The 24,504-nt window shown below is 40.0% G+C and overlaps 1 protein-coding gene across 1 annotated transcript in view; it reads right to left on the bottom strand.

The window, feature by feature from the left end:
• MSH6 (mutS homolog 6) overlaps window positions 1-21,945 on the bottom strand; it is a 29,410-nt gene extending 7,465 nt beyond the window's left edge. The window contains exons 1-3 of the mRNA XM_069071653.1: window positions 21,416-21,945; window positions 6,111-6,310; window positions 3,555-3,721 (exon numbers count right to left, since the gene is read on the bottom strand). Coding sequence (XP_068927754.1) covers window positions 3,555-3,721; window positions 6,111-6,310; window positions 21,416-21,819 — 771 coding nt within the window. The 5' untranslated portion in view covers window positions 21,820-21,945. The remainder of the gene's footprint in view (window positions 1-3,554; window positions 3,722-6,110; window positions 6,311-21,415) is intronic.
• Between the last annotated feature and the right edge of the window lie 2,559 nt (window positions 21,946-24,504).

The raw sequence follows: 24,504 nt of genomic DNA, 5'->3' as shown, positions 1-24,504 counted from the left end.
CCCCCAATCTGCTCTTTTATCTTCTCCCATGCCCCCTCTAATTTTCTAGTATGGCAACATTCTCACTTCTCTTCCCAATTTTTCCTCCACTTCTCTTACTTGATTTTCAAAATCCTTCTTGAGTTCCTCCATGGCCTGTAACCAATTCATATTTTTCTTGGAAGCTTTTGATGCAAGAGTTTTGACTTAGTTGACTTCTTCTGATTCAATGTTTTGATCCTTTTTGTCCCCAAAAAAGGATTCTATGGTCTGACTGCGCTTCCTCTGCTTACTCATCTTGCCAGCCAATTACTTGACTTTTGAGCTCTTTGACATGGTAGACTCTGCTTCCAGAGTGGAGAGAGCTGTGTCCCAACTCACTGGGGTTTTCGCAAATGTTGTCAGAGCTATGAGGAGGGCGCCCTCTCTACAACCACCACAAGCTCTGGGCCCAAGGCTCACGCAGGACTGCACACAGCTCCCACCTGGGTGCAATATACCTTTCCTGTCTGCCTGCCAGGCTGCCTTCAGCAGATTTGTTTTGCTGTCACTTTGTGGGTTCTGCAGCTCTAAAACTTGTTTAGAGTCATATTTTATAGGTATTAGTAGTGGTTGGAAGGAGAGCTGAAACAAGTTCCTGGTTTTACTCTGCCATCTTGGCTACCCCTCTCCCCCCCAAGGAACTTAATACTAAGGATCTATCCATGCTTCTCCATATGTAAAACGAAGGAGCTGAATAGTGTTTCCTAGACCAAACCATACTGTAATTGAACAATAACTACCCTCAGCAGTTCAGTAGGCACAGGCCAACAAAAAGGAGGGAAGTGAGAATGGGAGGAAAATAACACAAGAAAGAACTTAGAATCAAGGGATTATATTATGAACTCTAAGGATTTTTGTGAACCAGTGATTGAAAATTTAGTTCTACCTCTAAAATGTTAATAGTTTGTATTTTCTCTGTTCTTAATCTCAAAAAAAAAAAAAAAAAATCAAATGAAACATTTCATTTCCTCCCCACAAAAAAATTAAATTGCTTTTTATTTATGTAATCACTGTTTCTCATCCTTACCATAGATAAAATGAAGGTAAGTCAATTTTTCAACATAGGTACATTTATAAACATTAAGAATTAATTAGGAAATTCATTAATTACTGTTTATATTTCAAATGAGATGCAACAGATTCTATCATACAGAGAGCCAGCAACTGAGTCAGGAAGACCTGGGCTTTCACGGCCTGCACTCCATATTACACATTAGCTAAGTGACTGGGCAAATAACTTATTTCTCAATGCCCTTAAAAAATTCTCTAAGGGGCAGCTAGGTGGTACAGTGAATAAAACACCGGCCCCGGAATCAGGAGGACCTGGGTTCAGATACGGCCTCAGACACTTAACACACATGCAAAAAAAACCTAGCTATGTAACCTTGGGCAAGTTACTTAACCCCAAATGTCCTCCAAAAGGCAAAAAAAAAAAAAAATTCTCTAAAACTTTAAGATGCAGATCACCTATCTATGCACATAATAAAGGGAGTTTTCCTCATTTCAAATTCCTTATGGTGATGAAATCAAAGGTCCTAAATTAAAAATTAACTCCCCCCAAAAAAACATTTCAAACAAATTAACTTTTTTTCATTTACCTAACAACACATTTTTATTATAAGTTATTAGTGGATCATTAATCCAACTATTAACGATTTAACCAAAGACAGCTGCCCCCATGCTTAGAATGAATGTACCTTGTCCTCAACTCTTCCCCTCAGAATCCCCATTCTTCCTCAAAACCAGCTTAAGTACCACCGGATGAAGCCTCTTAATCCCAAAATTGTTAGTGCCCATTATTTCATTTTGTATCCCCTGATAAAAGACATGTTCCTTGAGGGCGGGATTATTTCATCTTTATCTTTATGCCCCCAGAACCTAGCTTAGCAGCCACTCTTGATAAATGCTTATTTATTGAACATAGAGTTTAAGAGAATAAAGGGAACTTAGGGCATCTAGTCTCTACTCACTTTACAGCTGAAAACACCAAGGGTCCAGAGATGTTAAAAGACTTGCCCCAGATCACAAAAGCAATAAGCAGCAAAGCCATAACTGAAACCATGTCTTGACTTCAAAGCCAGCGTGCTGCCTCCCCAAAAGAAAGGAGAAAACAAGGGGCTAGGCATCCCTTCAAATCTTTAAGCCTCTGCTCTAGGATACTCTAAGTTTCTTGGACCAAAGATGAAGGAAAATCCTGAGATGGGCTTGGACCCCAGTAACTCCCTTTAAGGACATTTGTGTACTAGTTTTCAAAGAGAGAGTAACAGGGAAGTTAACTTGTTTACCTTCTTATGCCTCTATACTTGCTTGCTATGTGATCTGTGCCTCAGTTTGTTCATTTTCAAAATGTCACTGGATCAAAAATCTGGAGCCAGATGCAACATCTGATGACTTCTCGTCCAATCTCACGTTTTATGAATGAGGAAAATGAGGCCCAGGGAGGTTAAGTGAATTGCAAAAGATGACATGTGAGAAGTAGGATTTGCACTCAAATCTTCTGACTCCACAGAGCCACTCTGATCTCCATTACACAATTTAAATGAGATAACCTCAAAAGATTCCCCTCCAACAGTAAGACTCAGTGATCCCTATCTTTTAAAAAATTAGGGCTTCTACTAAGGAAATCTGAGCAGTGTACACTCTGTGGTCCAGAACTGTTTCATTGGTGTAGGGAATTCAAAGTGAGGAAATTCTTTCTAATACATACAGGCAATTGTTGTGCAACTTTTGTCTTATGGGATGTTTGAAAAAACTTGAATTTAGTCTTCTGACTCTGAGGCCAGTTCCTCTCCAACCACCATGCTCTGCTGAACTTCTTGTGCATAGTGTAGGTCTAAAAAATATTTTTATTTGCGTGACAGTAAAGCTTGTTTTCAAGCACTAGTCTCAGTTCTGCTTCATGTCAATCATTATATTAGCAAAGAATACAAAGAAGCTTGCATGCAATCCATCTGCCCGACTCTTCTCAGGTAATGGTAGGTATTTTATTCCTAATTTATTTATTCCCCCTTTACAGGGAAAGAATCATAGCATTACTCTACCACTATAAGCCCTAAATTTACAGACTTAAATTATATCATCAAATACTATCTGGATGTAACAAGTTGAAAACATCCTTGAATATTAGATATTTAAGTTTAATATTAGCAACTAAATACCTCTCTCATGCAAACACTCCCCCATTAACACACCCACTTATTAACCCTTCCAAAAACAGCACACTCCATCCCAGTACTCTGACAAGTGTGGTAGATGGCTTAAGATCTTAGGTCACAAGAGTATTAATACCATTCTATCTTAAAATGACAGGAATTCACATTCTAGAAAGTACACATGCTACAAAGTTCCATGTCGCTGTATTATTGCATATGTTGTATTTTGGCATAATAGGTATATATATTTGTATACATACTGTACACACACATACTATACCTAGAGATATACCTATCCCTAAAATCATTTAAAGATAGCCTTCCATTTTCTTATTTATCAGAACCAAGTTACTCAGATGGTTGTAAAATTAATGTTACTACCTCCATCTCTTCCTCGTCTGGATCTGAAGGCTCATCACATACTGCTAATTCAAGCCGCTTATTCTTCTCTATACTTATGGCATCATCCGCCAGTTGCATTGCTCTGAGTATTTCAGGCTTTGCAGTATAAAAAGGACCTCCCTTCTGGGCTTCCTTACATTTTGAACCTGGAAAGAAAAAGTTTACTAATAAGTACTGATGGAAGAATGGCTAAGAACAGAATCTACTCAGCAAATGAACAGGGATGCCCGAAGTAGCAAAATATTTATAAATCCTCCAAGTAACTTTAACTTTACATATTTTGCAAACGTAAAAGTTTCAAGATCTGCTTAAAAATTTTTTTCATGTTAAGCAGTATCAGGCCCAGTTTACAAGTACAAACACAAATGAAAAGGAAATGTACTTTTATGAAGCTACTTTCTTGAATCATTAAAGTTCATTTAGATTTCTCCCTTTCCTCTTAATTTAGGTACACTAAACAGAGAAAGGTAAGATGTTCCTCCTAAAATGAATTATTTAATTCTAACTTACTAGTATATTTTAAAAGATCTTTTAAACTGACACATATTAAAAGGGGGTACTATTACTAGTTACATAAATCTAGAAAATTAAAATTATAAAAAACTAGTAAGTACTACCAAAGGCACTACCATTCTCCCAATCAACCAGGCCTACAACCTGTGTCATCCTGGATCCCTCATTCTCACTCACCCCACATATCCAATCTGTTAACAAATCCTGTCATTAATACATTCTATTCACAGCCATCCTAAATGGTCCCCTGCCTTAAGTGACTCCCTATTTCCATCCATCTCCACTCAACTGCCAAAATGATTTTCCCAAAGTGTGTACATATCTGCCCATGTCAGCTACCTGCTCTATAAACTCCAGTGACTCCCTAGTATATCCAAAATCAAATATAAACGCCTATATCTGGCATATAAAGGTCATCATAACCTAGTCCCCCTTCCTACCTTTCCAGTTTTCTTTCTTTTTTTTTTTTTTGCTTTTTGGAGGGCAGTTGGGGTTAAGTGACTTGCCCAAAGTTACACAGCTAAGTAATTGTGTCGAGTGTCTGAGGCTGGATTTGAACTCAGGTCCTCCTGACTCCAGGGCCAGTGCTCTATTTACTGTGCCACCTAGCCACCCCACCTTTCCAGTTTTCTTACACTTTATTTCCCCCTCTACACAATCTATATGCCAACTACACTGGCCTATGTTTGCTGCTGCTTACATGACACTCCATCTGCCCCCCTGCTTACCTCTGCCTCTTGTTTCTCAAGTTCAAATTCTATCGTCTGCAGAAGACCTTTTCTGGTCTCCCCCATTTTTGACCCAGCTGCTAAAGCCTTTCCCATTTACTTTGTATATATCTTGTATGTACTTAATGATTTAAATGTTGTTTCTCCCATTAGACAATGGATAAAGTTATCTAGCAAGTGGAAATGCTGGTAGTCAACCACGGGTCTGTCTTCTAGCTTCCAGTCCAGGGCTCTTTAGATTACATTTATTTCTTCTTCTTCTTCCTTTTTTTTTGCCTTTTGGAGGGCAAGTGGGGTTAAGTAACTTGCCCAAGGTTACACGACTAGTTTTTTTGTGTGGGTGTTAAGTGTCTGAGGCCGGAACCAAATTCGGGTCCTCCAACTCCAGGGCTGGACCTCTTACTCACCGTGCCACCTGGCCGCCCCACATTTATTTCTGGACTGAATACTAAAGCACAAGCAGTCCTTAATCCAAATTAAAAACAAGTGCAACTGGACGGCAATGGAATGACTATCCTATATTAACTGATCCTAAATATAAAATTTCATATGCAAGGAAAAGGAAATTAGATTAAATGGTCTGACATCTCCTCTAATTATATATGAACTTGGACAAATAATTTAATACTTTCTAACCTTCCCTTTTTTGATCAAACCATATCTCTCCTCTCTCCTTCCTTTTCTTAATCTTATTTGAGCTTCAAAGTCTATCTGGCAATCAATAACATCTCTTTTCCTGTAGGGAAGACATCAAAGTGGAATCCAACTGAAAAAGGTTAAAAAAAGAAAAGGGGCAGAAAAATCCCATTTTAACACAAAGGCTCTGATCAATGACACAATGTGAAAAGCACCAGATTCAGAATCTGAGGACTTGGGTTCAAATCCCAGCTCTGGCACATACTATCTCTGTGACTACAAGTCAACTGTCTGTGCCTCAATTTCCTCAATGGTTAAAAAGGAGGGGGGTTGGAGTAGATGACCTCTAAAGTAGATTCCTTCCAGTTTCAAATCTTCTATCCTAAATTTCAGTTTCTCATACCAAAATCTTTGATAGTAGTACAAAGGACATTCCTGTAACTTAGCAGAAATGAAAAGAGCTACATTCTACATGGCTTTTTAAAAAAGTTTATTTTCTTCTTAATTCATGGAATAAAATAAGCTTTTCCATAACCAAGTATAATAAAAAAAAAATGATTGTACATGAAACTGCAAATCTATTATGTATACATTCAGCAAGTTTTTAAAAAAAAGATAAAAATGTGTTAGTTTCCTACTTAAAGAGCAAATCTCTTACCTGTATATGGCTTTACAAGCCTTTTGTTAACCCAGCCCCTCACTGGATTGTCATCAAAAAACTGTACATGGACACGGAAAGTTTTCCCCCTTTCTCTGATGAATGTTCCTTCAGTGGGGTGGTTATACACAAGGCAAGGCCACCAGGGGTAACCTTCCATCTTGGCCCAAACCAAATCACCAGGAGAGAATTCACAAGAGCTGTAGTCAAAAGAAGACAGCTGATTAAACATTTGGATCAAATACCTTTAAAGGCAATTACCCTGACAATGCTTTTGTGTGGGTAGTTTCCAAGAGTCCTTCTTCAAAGTCCACAAAGCAATAATAAAAAAGATGAAATTTTAACAGCAAACACCACTATAGTCTCCCCACTAGTAAATTTAGGCTATATGTAAAGTAGTATACAACAGTTTAAACCAGAATGCCCAACCACAAGTTCATGGAAAGAATTGATATGAACAGTTATGTTATATAAGGTATAGGTAGTGTTTGTGTGTGTGTGTGTGTGTGTGTATAACACACCTATGATACAGGTTTTCCAGGTTATAGCAATAGATCAAAATGCAAATCTCACTCACACACACACACACACACACACACAATGAAGCAAACTTTTCAATAGATTGTCCAATGAATAATGATAAACACATCCTGTTTTCTAGTCCAACTGACAACACTGAAATATTTTGTGAAGCTACCACAAAGGCTCTGACTGGTATCTAGGAAACTAGTTAGGTGAAAATAGTGAAGTCTTACCAACCACAAATGCTGACAAATTCCAAATGTTACAAGATTAGGAAAGCACACTCTTTATAAAATCAAAAGATGCTATTAGGGGAGAAAAGATTCCTCTCTGAGTCAGTGTGGCAAGTTATCTAGTTAAGATTGCCTGAGATACTTATCAGCAAGTATAAATATTCAATAAAATTAGGGCAAAGCCAAAATACAAGCTATTGCTTTATGGATAGACCCAAGATTAAAAATCGGGTAAACAAACCCAATTTTGGGTGGACTTAAAACAAGCACTCTGGCGGGTCTCTTGAGAGCAAGGTTAAAACAATATTGATAAAAGATTAAGATTCTAACAAGACTTTTTATAAGCAAAAATTACATCAGAGAGAGAAATAACTTTTGATATACAGCAATCTTGTCCATCCTATTAGGCCACAAAAGTTGGAACAAACAAACAGAATCATAATCTCATATATCCCCTAAGAAAATAAGCCTACTCACAAGAGACTCTTAAGGTAAACTAAGTCAGGGATAAAGGGTTCACAGTGGCCTGATTAAAAGGATAAGATTTACACTTCACAAAAGTAATGAAAAACTTGAAGCCAAAAGAATCTTTCCACAAATAACTAAATCATTTTGGGAAGTTCAAACTCCCCTTCAATTTCTTATCTAAGGAATGTCAGGTTTTAGGCAGGTGAGGTCATTAATAACCTGAAACATATTTCAGTTAACCAAATATTCCAGAAGGAATGGAATAATAAAACTAAGAAATTTTTAAAATTCCTACCATAATTCAAGTAGGTACTCAACTACCCTAGTTTATGCTCATCTTCCTTAATAACATAGCTAATGAATAGGAGAAAGTTATCACCTCAAGCTACAACAGAGTAGCCACACTCAAGAGACTAGTCAGTCAATAAATATTTATGAAATACTATGTGCTAGGCACTGAGCTAAGTGATAGGGATACAAAGAAAGATAAAAGAAAGTCCCTACTCAAGGAGTTCAGTCTAAAAGGTGTGAAATCCAAAACTAATTCCATTTTGTTTCGTTCTCTTCACTTTATGATTATCCCTCCACTTTGTGAGCTAGGCCTTGCTTTGATATAACTCATATGATTATGCGGAATTAAGATGTTATTATGGTTCTGGGAATTTGGGAAACATGCTGACCACAAAATGTTCTATACATCTTGAGTTATTCTTGTAAGAACATAATGTCCAGGGCATTCTTGTAAAAACCACAAGATTTGTAAAACTCTATACAAACAGAAGGGAGAAGGTCCATGTTACTCAAGACTGTAAGGAATGTTTTGTGCTTTTAAAAAGTAAGCAACAGAAGGGGCAGAGCCAAGGTGGCGGAGTAGAAGCACAACCTTCCTGCAGCTCCGGCTTCTATCCTCCCCAATCCATGTAAAAAGGGGACTCTAAACAAACTTTGGAGCTGCAAAACCCACAAAATGACACAGAGAAGCTAACCTTCCGCTGAGGACAGCCCGGCAGGCCAGCAGGAATCCAGCACAGGGCTCTGAGAGCCGAGCCCAGCCCCACACGCCCAGGCCCCAGGGCAGGCTGGCCAGAGGGACTCCAGATCAGCAGCAGCTGTGGCCATTTCCAGATTTAACAACACATAGACACAAAGGACAAAGAGAGAGGTCAGTACAGTCTGGACTTTGGGACCAGTAAGTGGGAGTGCGTGGCTTTGGGGTAAAAGCCGCTGAGACACCGGCACAGCCAGCCCGGCTTCAGCTCTTGGCCTGCAGAGTGTAGGGGGACCAAGCACCAGTCTGAGAGGTAATCGCTCTTGCTTTAACCTGCTTGGATCTGGATTGCAGTCTAGGGTGGAGGTTCTGGGGTGTGTCCAGCTTGCCAGAGTGTGTGGAGACCTCAGAGAGGGCACCCATCTAATACCTCCAGCAGCTGAGAAAACCCCAGCATTTGGGACGAAACTCCCCTGACTGGTGGCAGAGTCCTACTGTGGCAAAAAGCCCAAAAGTCAAGTAATTGAGTGGCAAATGAGCAGGCAAAGGAAACAAAGCAGACAGAAGATTCCAACAATACACTCCTATTTTGGGGACAAAAAGGAGCAAAGCATGGAACAGGAGGAAAACAGTGAAGTCAGAACTCCTGCACCAAAAGCTTCAAAGGAAAATACAAGCAGGTTACAGGCCATAGAGGATCTTAAGAAAGATTTTGAAAACCAAATAAGAAAAGTGGAGGAAAAATTGGGAAGAGAAATGAGAACAATGCAAGAAAATTATGAAATGAGGGTCAACAGCCTGACTGAAATCAAGATGCTGTTAAACAGATCCAAACAAATGAAAAAATAGAAGGCAATGTGAAATATTTCATGGGAAAAACCACTGACCTGGAAAATAGATCCAGGAGAGATCATTTAAAAATTATTGGACTACCTGAAAGCCATGATCAAAGTAAGAACCCAGAAATCATCCTCCAGGAAGTTCTCAAAGAAAACTGCCCTGATGTTTTAGTACCAGAGGGCAAAATAGAAGTTGAAAGAATCCACTTATCACCTACTGAAAAAGATCCCAAAAAGAAAACTCCTAGGAATATTATAACCAGGTTCCGGAATTCCCAGATTAAGGAGAGAATATTACAAGCAGCCAGGAAGAAACAATTTGAATATTGTGGAAACACAATCAGGATAACCCCGGATCTGGCAGCTTCTACACTGAGGGATCGAAGGGCTTGGAATATGATATTCCGGAGGGCAAAGGAGCTGGGATTAAAACCAAGAGTCACCTACCCAGCAAAACTGAGTATCATGTTTCAGGGGAAAATATGGTCATTCAGTAGAATAGAGGACTTTCAAGCATTCTTGCTGAAAAAACCAGAGTTGAATAGAAAATTTGACATTCAGATACAAGAAGCAAGAGAAGCATGAGAAGATAAACAGGGAAAAGGAATCATAAGGAACTCATCAAAGTTGAACTATTAACATTCCTACATGGAAAACCAATAATTGTAACTTATGAAACTTTTCTCAGTAGTTGAAGGGATTAGAAATATATATATTTGTCTATATATGAGGGTATATGGGCATATGAATACATATATGAATGTGTATATATGTTTACAGGTATACATAGAGGGCACAGGACCAATTTAACAGGAAGGAATGATACTTAAAAGGTGAAATTAAAAGAGATGAGAGGAATATAATGAGAGGAGATGGGGAGAGACAGATTGGGGTAAACTATCTCATACAGAAGAGGCAAGGGAAAATGGTTACAATGGAGAGGAAGAATAGGAAGGCAAAAGGGAATGGGTCAACCTTATTCCCATTAAATTTGGCTTGAGGAGGGAGTGAAATACAAACTAAATAGGGTATCTCACCCTCCAGGAGAATAGGGGAGGAAGGGGCTGAGAGGGGGGATGATAGAAGGGAGGGTAGGCTGGGGGGGAGGGAAGTTGGAAGCGCTCACTTTTGAAAAGGGACGGGATCAAAGTAGAGAATAGAACAAGTAGGAAGTGGGATAGGAGGGAGGGAAATATAGTCAGTCTTTTACAATATATCTACTATGTTAATGTTTTGCATTAGCCACACATGTACAATCTATACTGAACTGCATTTCTTCCCAGTAAGGGTGGGTGACAAGGAAGGAAGGGAATGAATCTGGAATTGAAAGTTTTAAAATCAGATATTCAAATATATATATATGTATGTGTGTGTGTGTATATATATATATATTTACACACTATTATTAACACCATCTTACATGTAATTGGGAAATAAGATATACAGGCACTGAGGCATAGAGATCCACTGGAAAAGTAGAAAGGGGTATGGGAGAAAATATGGGAGAGAGCAGATTGGAGGAGGGGATATCCTGTGGGACTGCTGTTTTGGGGCGGTGGGTATGGGAAAAACGGGGAGAAAATTTGTAACTCAAAATCTGGCGGAAACGAATGATGTAAATCAGAATTTAATAAAGCATTAAAAAAAGAGAAAAGTAAAGCAACAACAAAAATAGTCTGAGGATAAGAGAGGTTGTCAGCTGTACAGGTTTAATAATTTCTGTGGGATTTCTCACCATTTTGACATCACAACTTATCCTCTAAAAACTGACTTTCTGAGTTTATCAGGGTCATGGGGACCATGACTATAGCATATTTTTCATATGTAATGAGAACGCTTCTTAAGACCAAAACCCTGTCAATTGCAAATACAGAGAGAGAAAGAGAGAGAGAACAAACATCTCACCTAACCAAAAAGCAGAATATTAATACACAAGAATACGACTTTTATTAAAAGTTCATTTTTATTATATCTGTAAAGAATGGCATGACCTTTTATCTAGCACTTAGGGTAGCAGCAGTTCTCAGAATATGATAGCTTCAGAGAGGAAAAGGGCAAAAACTGATAAAAGATATGAGTGAGTAGAGTTGATGAAAGTTATACTTAAGGGAAAACAACTTTTTAAATCTGAATATCATATGTAAAAATGTGTTGCCAACAGTCCAAACTGGTCATACAGTCAGGCTAGAGATTATGATCTGGAATAGCTTTTATACAGTCCACTTTGTGATTGATTACAAAATTTAAGGCATTTCTCACCATAGAAAGCTGGTGGTGGTTAAAATTCAGAGAACCAGCGTATAACCAGCAGTGAGGTAAATAATTTTTCTTATATCCTAATTCACATAATTATAGAAGAAGCTATAGCCATGGAGGGGGAAAGTCTAAGAAAATCATAATCTTTCTTCAATTTAAAAATCATAGATAAGTATAAATTTATTATTTTGTTGTAGTCAAGAATATATGTGATATGTAAACAATATGGTTGGGCACTGAATTTCTGAATTCATGTAAAGTAGAAGTCTTATTTTGGTAGCAATTTTCTGTCATGTTCAAGTAAACTGCTTTTATCTTTTTTCCATTAATGGTGGGAAACTAGTTAATGCTGATGAAATTTCTGTATTATATAAGTCTACAATGCTGTTATTACTTTAAGAGAACAAATAGCATGTGTACTATTCTTTTCCAAGATTCTTTCAACCTATTTATGCAATTTTTAAAAATGAAAGACAATGTGGGATTTTTAAAAAATTCATTAAAGCTTTTCCTTACCTTTGGAAAAAAAAAAAAAGAATGTTTTGTAAATTGCCAAATGGTGTCCTTATACCTAATGAGAAGGCCTTGGACCTGATTTGTACACAACTGCTAGCTTTGCCAATAAATTAATATGCTCAAATATTGATTGCCTCAGTCTGGGTCAATTTCCTATCACAACATGGGGGAGACAACTTGCAAATAATTATGGACAAACAAGTTACGTACAGGATAAACATGAAATAATCAGCAGAGGGAAAATATCAGAATTAAGAGGGATGAGGAAAGGTTTCCTATATTTGTATGAGATTTTAGCTGAGACCTGAAGGATTCCAGGAAGTGAGATGAGGAAGGAGAGCATTCCTGGCATAACGGAATGTCCAGGTTCCAGAGATAGACTGTCTTGTGCAGAGAACAACAAGAAAGTCAGTGTAGCTGAATTACAGACTTAAGGTAGGGAAGACAGGAGGGAATAAAACATTAGAAGGCTTGAAAATAGGGGAGTAGGGGAGAAGAGGTTATGAAGGACTTCAAATATCAAAGGATTTTCTATTTGAAACTGGCAGTGATAAGGAGCCACAAACAGCAACGTACAGACAAAATAACACTCAATTTGGAGTCAAATGATCTCTGCTTGAATCCCAGTTCTTCTGTTACTAATCTAATATGGTCAAATTGCTTATCTCTTTTGAGTTTCAGTTTCCTCCTGCATAAAAGAAGACATCTGGACTACATATAGCATTCAATATAAATCATACACATACAATTTTACTAAATATAAATAAGATAATTATGTTTTCATGTGAAAATAACTTGTTAAACATATATGAAATTGTCTTTAACCACAAAGTACTAATATTGAACCCACTATCCTAGACAGTGAAGGTGGGAAAATGCAATGGCTATTTCAAGCTGTACTTGTTTGAAAGTCTCCAGCCTATACACACTCTTCTCTCTTATATGACTTATGCTATTTCCCTCTTCATGATCAAAACAAATTATAAACATTGGCCCAGAGCTGATATTCAAAGGAGTCAAAGGCGATTAAGTAACTCCAAAGTTTCAACTAAAACTGTTTCTGCCCTTCTACACATCTACAAATACATGAAATAAGGTTATGTTACAATGCCTTTATAAAATTAGAAGAGAAGCAGGTAAGTGGGGGAAAATCTTTACAGCCAGTTTCTCTAATGAAGGCATAATTTTTATTAGTTTTTCCCTAAATATATTTTTATTTATTTGTTATATTTTAAGTTCTGAAACCTCTCCCTCCCCAAATCGCACTAGAGAAGGCTACTATCTGACACAAACATATGTGTGTATGTATGTAAAATCCCATTATACATACTTCTGTTATCAGTTCTTTCTCTGGAAGTGGACAGCACCTTCCTTCGGAGGTCCTTTATAGTTGATTTGAATACAATGCTCGGAATGGCTTAATCATTCAGTTATTCTTTGAACAGACTGCTAACAGACTTAACCACTGTCAGCCAAATTGAAGGTTCTGCAGATTCAGTATGGTAGAACTGTAGACTTCCCTCTGGTGTAGGAGTCTCTTATTCTTGTCATTTTCACTAGAGATTTCAGCCTGCACTGGGATCCTGCTCTGCTCTTGAAGTCAGTCATATACACACAAGCAGCAAGTTGCATCTTGCTTACACCCTGGCACATAGCCTGGGGCCCATGACCACTCTAGGCAAAGTCCCCCTTTCTTTCTCCTGTCCGCTGCCAGGCAGTACCCCTTTATGCAAGGCTATGGGCAGGGCCTGTTTCAGTCCCCTTACTATAGGATTTCAGCCCCCATGACTGGTACACTTCTGCCTAGACACTACCCACTGCCCATAAATATCTGTTTCTGTGCTGACTTGGCCTGAAAAATGCCTCACAGGTTTTTTCTTGTTTTCCCCATCAGGACTTTAGTCTGGTACTTTTTCTAAATCAGTAGACTGGTTGTGGAGAGCAAGCTAGGTCTTCCTGACATTCTGCTATCTTGGCTGGTCTCTATGTTTTACAAAGGCACTGCAGCTACACCCAGAACTGAAAAAAAAAAAAAGTGAACAGAGCAAGCTGTGTTTCATTCAACAAATTACAACATATTTTTTAAGGATTCCAAGCTGCTCCCCCACCATGTAATTTTAATGCTACAGAAGCAGAGAGATCCAGTGACCTTTTTTTATTTACTCTATTAAAACCAAAGACCATTGCAGGTCCCATGAGGTCAGAAATACTTTTCCCCACTGTGTTGTTTCCCTTTCTTATAAACCATAAATTACAAAATTTATCTGAAAAACTGTATCCTGTTAAGCCCGTTTCCTTCTTTACAAAATGGGAGCAACAGTTTGTACTACCTACCTCAAAGGGTTGTTTTAGGAGGAAAGCAAATTTTAAGTCTTAAAAGCACTATACAATTACAAATTGTTATTTTATACCAGTTTTTCTTTCATAATCAGCTATCAGTTCCCAGAGCAAGCCTAAGGAAGAGTGCATCTTAAGATATATTTTAAAAAATTAAATATGGTATCTTTAAAAGTCTTAAATTCAGACTTCAGCATACTATTTACACTGTTTGTGAAGCTGTAGAGTGATCCAAGTATTCTGGAAGGCAGTTTAAAATTATACTAAGAAGGGGCGGCAAGTCACTTAACCCCAATTGCCCTCCTAAAAAGCAAGGAAAAAAAAAAGTACACCAAGTAACATTACAGACACTGTAATGCTAAGTATATGCCCCAAGGAGGTCAAAAATATAAAGGCCTCACATACACCAAAATATTTATTGAAGTACTTTTTATAGTAACACATAACTGGAAACAAAATAAATGCCTATCACCTGGGGAATGGATAACCAATTGTGGTATGTGAATGCAATGGATTACTAATTACTGTAAAGTAAGATTTGAAGATGAAAAATTCACGGCTCACACGAACTTATTCAAAGTGAAGTAAGCAGACTAAGAAAAACAATATACACAACTATACCAATGTAAAATACAAGGGAAAAAAAGAAAATGAACATGGTATAATTACTATAATTAATCTGAGCCTCAGAAGTAAGAAAATCTCCCTCCCTTTACTGAGGTGGGAAAGGAGAGACAATGCATGGATGAGGAACAATGAATATGTTGTCAGACTTGTTGCTAAACTTATTCTTTCTCATGAGGGATGTTGAAGGAACGTACTTTGGAAATTAAGATGAATTTTAAAGTTAACTGCATTTTTTTAACTCAAAAATTTTTTTATTTGGACTGCAATTAGTAAATCCTAATCATTCCTCTCTATTCAGTAGAAAGATGAATTTATGCATAGGAAAAAACTTATTATAAACCATTCATTAGATGCCATTATAATGCTAATCAACTCAAGAACAAATAATGGATTTGTATTTTCCTCTCTAGGGTATAAGCTTTGTTTTCCAGGATGGGATTAGAATAACTTGTTCTATGATATGAAATCCCACCTTCCATCCTCTCATCCCAAACCACCTCAATCTAGACTCTTCCCCCAAGACTCTCCTCCTTCCACTATTGCCCACTAGAATTCTAATTGCTTAAAATTTCCTTCTTGTGTTCTTTCCATCTTATGAAAATCAGAGATCTGGCTTTCCTCAGATGACACTTGATCCCTGCCCACTCTTTATCACTGCCACTACTTTCCTATTCACCTTCTACACCAAGCCACCAATCCTAGTGGAGAATCAAAATACTCCTTGCTCCTGACTCTCCCTTTGCCACCATCACTCAGCAAGCCTTACTCTTTTTGGTTCACTCCATCCAAATTCATCACCTAATCCAAATTCTAACAGCAGTTTAACTAACCTGGAGTGTTCTCTCTCAAGTTCAGTACATGGCTTACTGCTTTTCCCCCTCTACTTCAATTCTTGCCCTTATAACTGGGGAACTACAACATATATGTTGACAGATGATTGCTCAAATGCCATACCTTCCCAGTTCCTAAATCTCTTCATTCCATGACCTACTCCTTCAATACACCTAAGCAGGTTCTCCTGACTCCAGTTCCACTAGCTCTTTCTACTTTACCAACTTCAGCAGTCTGATGAAGCCTATGGGCCTCTTTCTCAAAATAATTTTGAAAAAATAATTGCAGGAAATCCTAAATTTCAGTTAGAAGTTGATGAAAATAAAGATATCATTCTTTTTCTGATCCAGATTCAAGGATTCTCTGAAATTTGTCCATAGACCTCAAGTTATAAGAATCTCTGAAATAGTCTCTCAGGTCCTCTAACTTTAATTTTTCCCCCTTCCCAATCTCAACCCTACAGCTAGCCATGTCAAATTCCTAGTCTCTTTGCACTATTAAAGTTTACATTTTGCCAAATTTCAACCTTCCGTTACTTAAGCCATATGCCTTCTCCCTGACTTACATATGTGATAATAAATAGAGCTGGAGGAAATCATAACCAATTGTGTCTATTAAAAATGTTATCTAATTACAACTGGAAACCTCCACCACCCCCAAATGTCTGTCAATCTTCTTGCTCCTCTCTGGCATATTTTCTCTCATTCTCTGGTGAAGCTGTTTCAAAACTTTTCTCTCAAGTCTCTCACATCTCACCTAAAGACTTTACCTCACACTTTACTAAAAAAAAATACTGACACCACTCACACTAAGCTCCCTTCCTCTTCTTCCCCTTCTCTAAATCTCAAAACCTCTTAACATCACCCCCCCCCACATTCTCTCTATTCCAGTCCCTGAAGAGGTGAAATTTTTTCTCTTTCATGTTTGATCCCAAACCCTCCTATCTTTTCCAGCTGACTCCACTACTATTTCTATGATTGAATCTCTCCTTTTCTACTGGTTTCTTCCCTGCTACCTACAAACAGGCCCAAGTTTTCCCCCATGTTGAAAACAACCTTCACTACTTTTCCATCCCCTCAAGCAACTACCCCATCTCTGTTCCCTTTCACTGATCAAGTTCTTGGGAGAAAAAAAAAATCACCTCCACCTTCTCCTTACTCTTCCAATCCTTTGAGATCTGGCTTCCTGACTTTATCAGTCTACAGAAACGGCTCTCTTCAAAGTTACCAATGATCTCTTAATTTAAAAAACTGATGGTCTTTTCTCAGTCTTCATACTTGGACCCCTAAGTAGCATTTCATTATTGACAACCCTCTCCTCCTCTGAGGTATTCATTCTTCCCTTTAAGTTTTCAGATCCTGTTCTCTCTGGGTTCTCCTCCTGTCTGATTGCTTCTTCTTAAGTCTCCTGGGTCTCAATCTCTTCTCTCTAAACTCTCTCACTTGTTAACCTCATTAGCAACTATGGATCTAAATATTATTTCTATGTAGTTGATTCCTAGATGTTATTTATTCATTTCTAGTCTCTCTTCTGAGATCCTGTCCTGTATCTCCCTCTGCTTATTGAATATTTCCAATGAAATATTCCAAAACATCTCAAAAACATTTCCAGGATTCCATTTTTCCTCACAGAACTACCTGTCTTCCACATTTCCCTGCTTCTATCAAGGTCCACTCAGGTCCAAAACCTAGGCATTATGCTGAATTCCTCAATCTTTCTCATCCTAGATAGCCAATAGGTTATCAATTCTTGTGTCTACCTCCAAGGCTTCTCTTGCACCTGTCCCCTTATGTCTACTTACACAGCCCACTGCCCTTACTTGGACTTATTGAAATAGCATTCGAGGGGCGGCCAGGTAGCACAGCGAGTAAGAGCACCGGCTCCAGTGTTGAGAAGACCTGGAGATCGAATCCTGGGCTCAGACACTTAGCACCCACCCAGAAACACCTGGCCGTGTAACCTTGAGCAAGTTACTTAACCCCAATTACTTAGGGGCGGCCAGGTGGCTCAGCGAGTAAGAGCACCAGCTCCAGTGTCGGGATGACCTGGATCAAATCCGGGCTCAGATACTAAGCACCACACCCAGAAATAACTGGCTGTGTAACCTTGAGCAAGTTACTTAACCCCTATTGCTTTAAAAAAAAAAAAAAAAGAAATAGCATTCTAATTAGTTTCCCTGACTCAACTATATTATCTTTCATTACAAGGTCACAACTTTAGCTTCCATCAAATTTAGAAGAACCATCAAGCCCTGGATGAATCCCAGTCAAGGAAGGGAGGCTGGAAACACATTTTTGGTTTAAGAGGGTTTTTGATTTAAAAAATGATCTCAAAGTCAACTAGGTGCACTGGAGAACCAGTCACTGGGAACCACTTATTAAGCACCTACTATATGCTAGGCACTGTATTTTGTCACTGAAGATAAAAAACAAAAATGACACAGTCCCTGCCTTCCAATGGGAGGAAAGGAGTAAAAACAAGTTGACAGATAGAAGCTATAAACAAAAATATACACAAACTTGGGGAAGAGATTAACAAATGGAGAAATCGGAAAAAACTTTTGGGAAGGAAGCAGCACTTCAGTAGAAACTTGAAGGAATCTAGTTTGAAAGCTTTTCTCTGATTGCTGCCATCACCACACCCCCTTCTCCTTTAAGTCTGAAGGCAACTCCCCCAATTGGGAGTATATGTACAAAGGAAAGTCAGGCACAATGAATGGGGCAACTAAGTGGTGCAGTGGATACAGCCTCAGGCCTGGAGTGAAGATTCATCATCCTGGGTTCAAATCTGGCCTCAGCCACTTGAGAGCTGTTATCCTAGGTAAGTCACTTAAACCCTGTTTGCCTCACTTTCCTCATCTGTAAAATGAATTGAAAAAAATGGCAAAACACTCCATTATCTTTGCCAGGGAAACCCCAAATGGGGTCACAAAGAGTCAGACACAATTGAAATGACTGAACTGCAACAAACCAAGAAAAAGGGAGAAATGTTACCCTGTGAAATAAGAAATGGTTCTAAGGCAAAGAAAAACAAAGGGATTTGGAGAGGAGTACTGAAACAAGATTCTAAGCCTTTTTCTGCAGTACTTCTAAAGCTGAGCATTACTGCTAAGCACTATGGCTAGACTATATCTAGTTTAGCTATGAATATAGAGATCTATATTCACTGCTATCCTGAAGGACTATGGGAAACTACACTGTCTCTAAGCATAACAACAGAAAGTACCTGTTCAACCTGTAACCATATCCTGTTCATATATTACTTGTTCCCAGAGTGTTCTAATTGGACTCAATCTGTAACCCTTCATTTGACTTTTTGTCTTCTTGAACCTAAAAGAAAGGTCACAAAATGAAGAGTCTTTTCTTAGCCCTAAGAATTTTACTCTGGTATCAACTGAGCAAAGCCATCATCTGGTGCTTTCCCTGAAGGATGAAGGCCTAAGACTAAAGGATGCCTTGACTAAGCAAGAAAAGACAGTATTTAAGTGGTCAGAAAACACCCCGTATTTAGCATCACTATTTATTATATCCTACTGGATGATAAAAATAATTTGGAGAGTAGATAAAGGTAGGATAAAGCTAAAAAGGTTTCTTTGTAGAGGGTAGAGCCTACGCTAATAATCCTTGAAGGAAACTAACAATTCTAAGCGGCAGAAGAGGAATAGATTTTAAGCACAGATGACATCCTATACAAAGACAGGTAGGTGGGTAGAGTAAGTTTGGAGACCAGCAAAGGGATCAGCTGGGTTGGAATATAATAGGCTATATGAAGGAAAGTAATGAATATACCCCCAACAATTGGGCATTAAAAATGGGAAGAGATTAAGACTATGAATAATAGCCTGCCATTCTCACATGGACACTGATAGCATTCATAGTAGATGTTGGATATTGATATTGGGGAGAAGGAGAGAGTTCTTTAAGATGACTGGTTGAAAACTGCAGAGTTTCTGTTTACATGAAGGGAGGGTGAAACTTCATTTCTTCTTTTCTAAAACATTTCAATTAGCCAGTGTTTCTCCCTTCAAAACAAAATTTTGTTTCACCTTTTAAAAGGTGATGGTTCTAATACAGAGGAAAGAGCAATAGATCAGGAATCGGAAGCATAGCTGGGACAAGGCCCCAAGCAGGTTTCAAAACTGGGCTCTCCTGAGAAAAGTATGTGACTGCTAATCAGTGGCTTAGAGCCTTCATACCATTACTGTAACACAAGAGAACAAAAGATATGCTGGGAAGGGACTATTAGAACACCATCTCATTTTTTAGATAAAGGATAAAATCCTCAAAGGCAAGAAATATAGATGCAAAATACAAAATTATGGTGTTCTTTCTGCTTTTCTTACAACTACCCTTTAGTCCACAGGAGCACCTCTCTCCTCTCTGTGAAATGTGCATTGGGAATTATATTTAATCAATTGGGAATTGTGTACAGACTTGATTTTTAGCTTAGGCCTGCTACGAATCATCAAACAACTAGCATTAATAATTTCTTAGAGTTTAACCTCCCCCCTTTTTCGAGCCTAAATCCCTTCTTATTTAAGACTTCCCTTTTCTGAGCAAGTCAAAGTTCCCTTTTTAATGTATTAATTCCTCATTTGAACTCATGGAAAATTATAAACTCCATATAATGCTAACCTAAGATACGGATGTTGTCCATAGCCTATTCATCAATAAGCCTTTATAATGCCTTGCCAATCAGGGAAAAGGAGTGTTTACTACTCAGAGATTGTACAATTTTTCATTCCCCATTCCCAGAAATAGGTTCCCAGTTTAAAACCTATTTCCTACCTTGATTTCCCTATTCTTGTCCTTATTCAAAATGCCCCAGGATGTTAGTCTAGCTAGTGGCAAAACGATACAACTTTAGGTTAGTACAATACCCATGTTACTCAAAATTCTATAATTTGCCTCTTTATTGACTCTAATAAAAGTTTTGTAAACTCTCCTGGGGTCCTTGGTCATTAAGGAGTCACTTGTCAATTGCTAGCCTTGCTAATAAATGGAACGAGCGTGGAACTTTGTTGCCTCAGTTACACTTCACTGAAGATTTCAATATAGACATCTCCAAGACATCCCGGGGCTAAGCTAATCAATTTAGCCAAGAAGTCCAACTAGGAAGAAGGAAAGTAGCAATAAGAAGGGGGGAAAACACTCTGAACATTCTCCCATGGGCTGTGACGCTACGCTTGCCCAGAGAGCCCCTAAAAGTTTCTCTGGGCCAAGATTTAACTGCCCTCTTACTTGCAAGCTTCAAGCCCTAGGTCTCTCTAAGGAACTCGAATGGTTCAATCCCTTGGGGGGGGGGGGGAGGGTGGCACTGACCGGTTCACTCCAAAACTTTTCACCACCATACGGTACCTTACCGTGGCGGCCCATTCAATCGCCATCTAATCTGTTCATGCCGCTTTCTGCAGGGCAAACTCTAGATCAGAGCCGAGTCGGCCTCCATCCGTCAGGTTTTACAAAGTTCTCCTTTCTCCACGCTCCAGGCCCCGGGGGGTGCGCTCCCACCTACGTCCGCCCCCCCCCTCCCCCCGCACCTCCCCGGGCTAGCCGGCCGGATGGAGGCCGCCTCGCCCCTGATCTAGAGTTTGCCCCCCCCCCCCCCGGGAATCTCCTCCTTCAGCTTCTCCCCCCACCCCTCTCCCCGCATCCCTCACTGGGGGCTCATGGCCCTTTCCCGGGTTACCTGGCAGGAGGAGCCGCCGGGGCTGGGGCAGGGGCTGGCGTCCCCGTCGCTCGCCGGCTCGGTCCTCCGTTGAGTTTTATCTCTCGGGGCAGCGGGGCGACCCCGGAGCTAGAGCGGGGCCTGGGGTTGTGGGGGCTGGGGCCGTGAGGGCTGGGGCCGTGGGGGCTGAGGCCGTGGGGCCCCGGGCCTGGGCCGGCAGCGGGGTCAGCACTCGGGTGTGCTTCTTCGCTCTGGGCCGCGTCCCCGCGCGCCGAGGAGGCCCCGGAGGCTCCGGCCCCGGCCCCCGCGGTCCCCGCTCCGGCCCTGGCGCCGCTTCCATCCGCAGCAATGGCGGCGGCCTTGTTGTTGCTGCACAGCGCCGGGCTCTTAGGGAAGAAGCTGAACAGGGTGCTCTGTCGCGACATGGCTGCCGGCGGGGACAAAACCTCCTGCACCCCAGCTCGCTCTAGGTCGGTCGGGCCAGACGAATGACCCACCGCGGCCAACCGCCGACCGCGCTCTGACTGGCGGGAAACGTGAGGCGGGGGTGGGAGCGGGGAGGGCGCGGTGGGGGAGGGGAAGGGCGGGAAGGGAGGGAGGCGGAGGCGGGTTCCGCTAGGGGAAAACCCGGAGTCTGGCCAATCAGAGCGTGCGGGGGCTCGCGCGGGAGCCTCTGCTTCGAGCCCCGGCTAGCTCCGCCTCACGAAGGAGACTGAAAAGCTGGCGACGAGGTGATCAGCGCCACCTAGCGGCTCGCCAGCGTCACTGCTCCCGCCCCGGCCGTCCCGAGAGACTGGAAGGGGGGGCAGGTTACTAGGAGAACCTTTAGTTGGGCTACTTGCCACTGGGTAGGGCCGGGCGGAGAGTGACCGCCTGCGGTGCTTTCTGAGAAAGCAACTGAATGTTTGCATGTCCAAGGGCCTAAGATGATACTTGTGCACATAATAGGCCATTACTACAATCATAGTAATAACTGCTAGCGTTTATATAGCGCCTTAAGGCGTGTAAAGTGCTTTACAAATATTTCATCCTCAAAACAGCCCTGGGAGTAGGTGTTCTTATTGTGCCAAACTGAGTCTGAGACAGGTTAAATGGCTTTTCCTGGTTATACAGCAAAGAGGTGTCTGAAGCCGAATTGGAATTCAGGACTTTCCGACTCCCAGACTTTCTGTCCCCTGCACCACCAAGCTGAAGACTAGAAATTCCAGGAGGGCAGGGCCCACTCCTACCTAAATTCCTGTCTGTTCCAATGCCTACTACTGGGCTGCTCAGTAAATACCCCTTGCATTGATTGGATGGAAAGGTGGAGGCCCTGGAAGCCAAATGATCATCCTGGGATCGAAAAATTACGTCATCATTGTCCTGTTCAACCTCTCTGAACACCTGAAAACCCTTCAGGCATCCAAATTTAGTGCTGGGGAACTTTTTTTGTTTTTTATTCTAAACTTAGACTACTACCACCCTTCAACAACAGCAACAAAAAATATTGTGTATGAAATGGAGTCTCCATTTCAAATGTTTAATTTTTTTAAAGTGTGATATTCCAGGTTGCTTTCAAAATTCCCCTTCTCTCTGCTTCTTTTCTGCACATTAAAAGAAAATGTTTCATTGCCTCTTGCCCAGGGGGCATCACTGTTGCTAACTGGTGAGGTTGTGAGAGCAGCTAAGCGAGTCAGGAAGCCTGAGTTCAACTGTGACATGATACTTAGTAGCTGGGTGACCCTGGGCAAATTGCTTAATCTCTGTTTCCTCTTCTGCAAAAGGAGAATAGCAGCCCCTACCTTTCAGGTTAGTGGTGAAGCTAAAAAGAGATAATACTTGTAAAGCTCTCAGCACCGAGCCTGCCGGGGGTAGGTGCTAAATAAATGTTAACTGCTGTTGTTATACCTACCTTCCTTGTACTTCCCAGCCTCCATTAAAAACCTGAGGGAAAAAAAAGGAAAGAGGCCGGGGAAGGGGAACTTGTAACAAGTAAGCATTGTTGAGCAAAATGAGGAAAGAACTTTTGAGATATTATAGCCAAGGCCTATTATTTTGCAAATTAGGAAACCGAAGTCTCTGGAGGTAAAATAGCTCCTCTAGTATTTGCCAAAAAATACCAGAATCCAGCCCTGCCTTTGATTCCAAAATTAAAGGATTTGATTCAAATCTTGTCGCTATTAATTCCTTACTCTTGACCTTGTGCAGGTCATATTATCTCTCATTTTTTTTTATGAAAATGAGGGTGTTAAATTTGATCTCTGAAGTTTCTTTAAACTCCAAATCCTTCTGTTCCTACTCTGGGCTTCTGCTTTCTGGACCCATTGACCACTTTAAAAGCCATTTTATTCATGACTCCAACTCAGAGGCACAGAACTGTCTAGATTTTCCTAGCCCCTAAACTGACTTGACCTTCAAGGTTGAATTCTTTGTTCAAAATCTAATGCAGCACCAACATAATTTATTAAGTACTGTTGACCTTTTAGAAAAAGTTTGGTTAAAGGAGACAAACAAATAGTAATATAAAAATTACGTTATTTATTCTTTATTCCTTCATTATTCCCTTAAGGCTAGTAGTATTTGCTCAAGGAGTGCAGGACAAAAGTCCTGACTGATGAACAGAGAAATCACAAGACTATGTTTTTATACATTTTTAGAGCCATCCCAATTCAGATTCACAATGTCACAAAACTTTATGACTTCTATTTGTTACCATCTATATGTGAAACTGAGTTCCTTGGTTGTAAATGCAAATTGACAACAACCAGAGCAGGGTCTATTTACATTTTATAGTCTCAGGATGTCTGTTTTGGTCTCATGTGGAATAAATCCCGAGATAAGGGAAATCTCACCTCTGGTCTTTGAAGTTGCTAAAACAAGGAAAGGCATTTTTAAATCAACCAAAGCAGTTTGATTAATTCAGACTTTGGCTAAAATATTATATTAATGATTATCATTACTTACTATAGAAAGGCACAGAACTCATATTGTATGGTGTGACACCCAGCCACCCCCCCCCTCTTTCTGCCTGAGCTAGGCCTGGCTGGTAGAAGTGGTTCTCACTCTAGAGCCCCTAAGGGAGAATCCTGGTAGGAACAAGCATTGATCTGCTGCAATTCACTATTGTAACT

Source organism: Petaurus breviceps, unplaced genomic scaffold (genome assembly GCF_028583685.1).
Source record: "Petaurus breviceps papuanus isolate PSGF00001 unplaced genomic scaffold, PetGlider_PUasm1.0 90842, whole genome shotgun sequence".
Lineage (NCBI taxonomy): Eukaryota > Metazoa > Chordata > Mammalia > Diprotodontia > Petauridae > Petaurus > Petaurus breviceps.
This window is presented reverse-complemented; position numbering and strand designations above follow the sequence as displayed.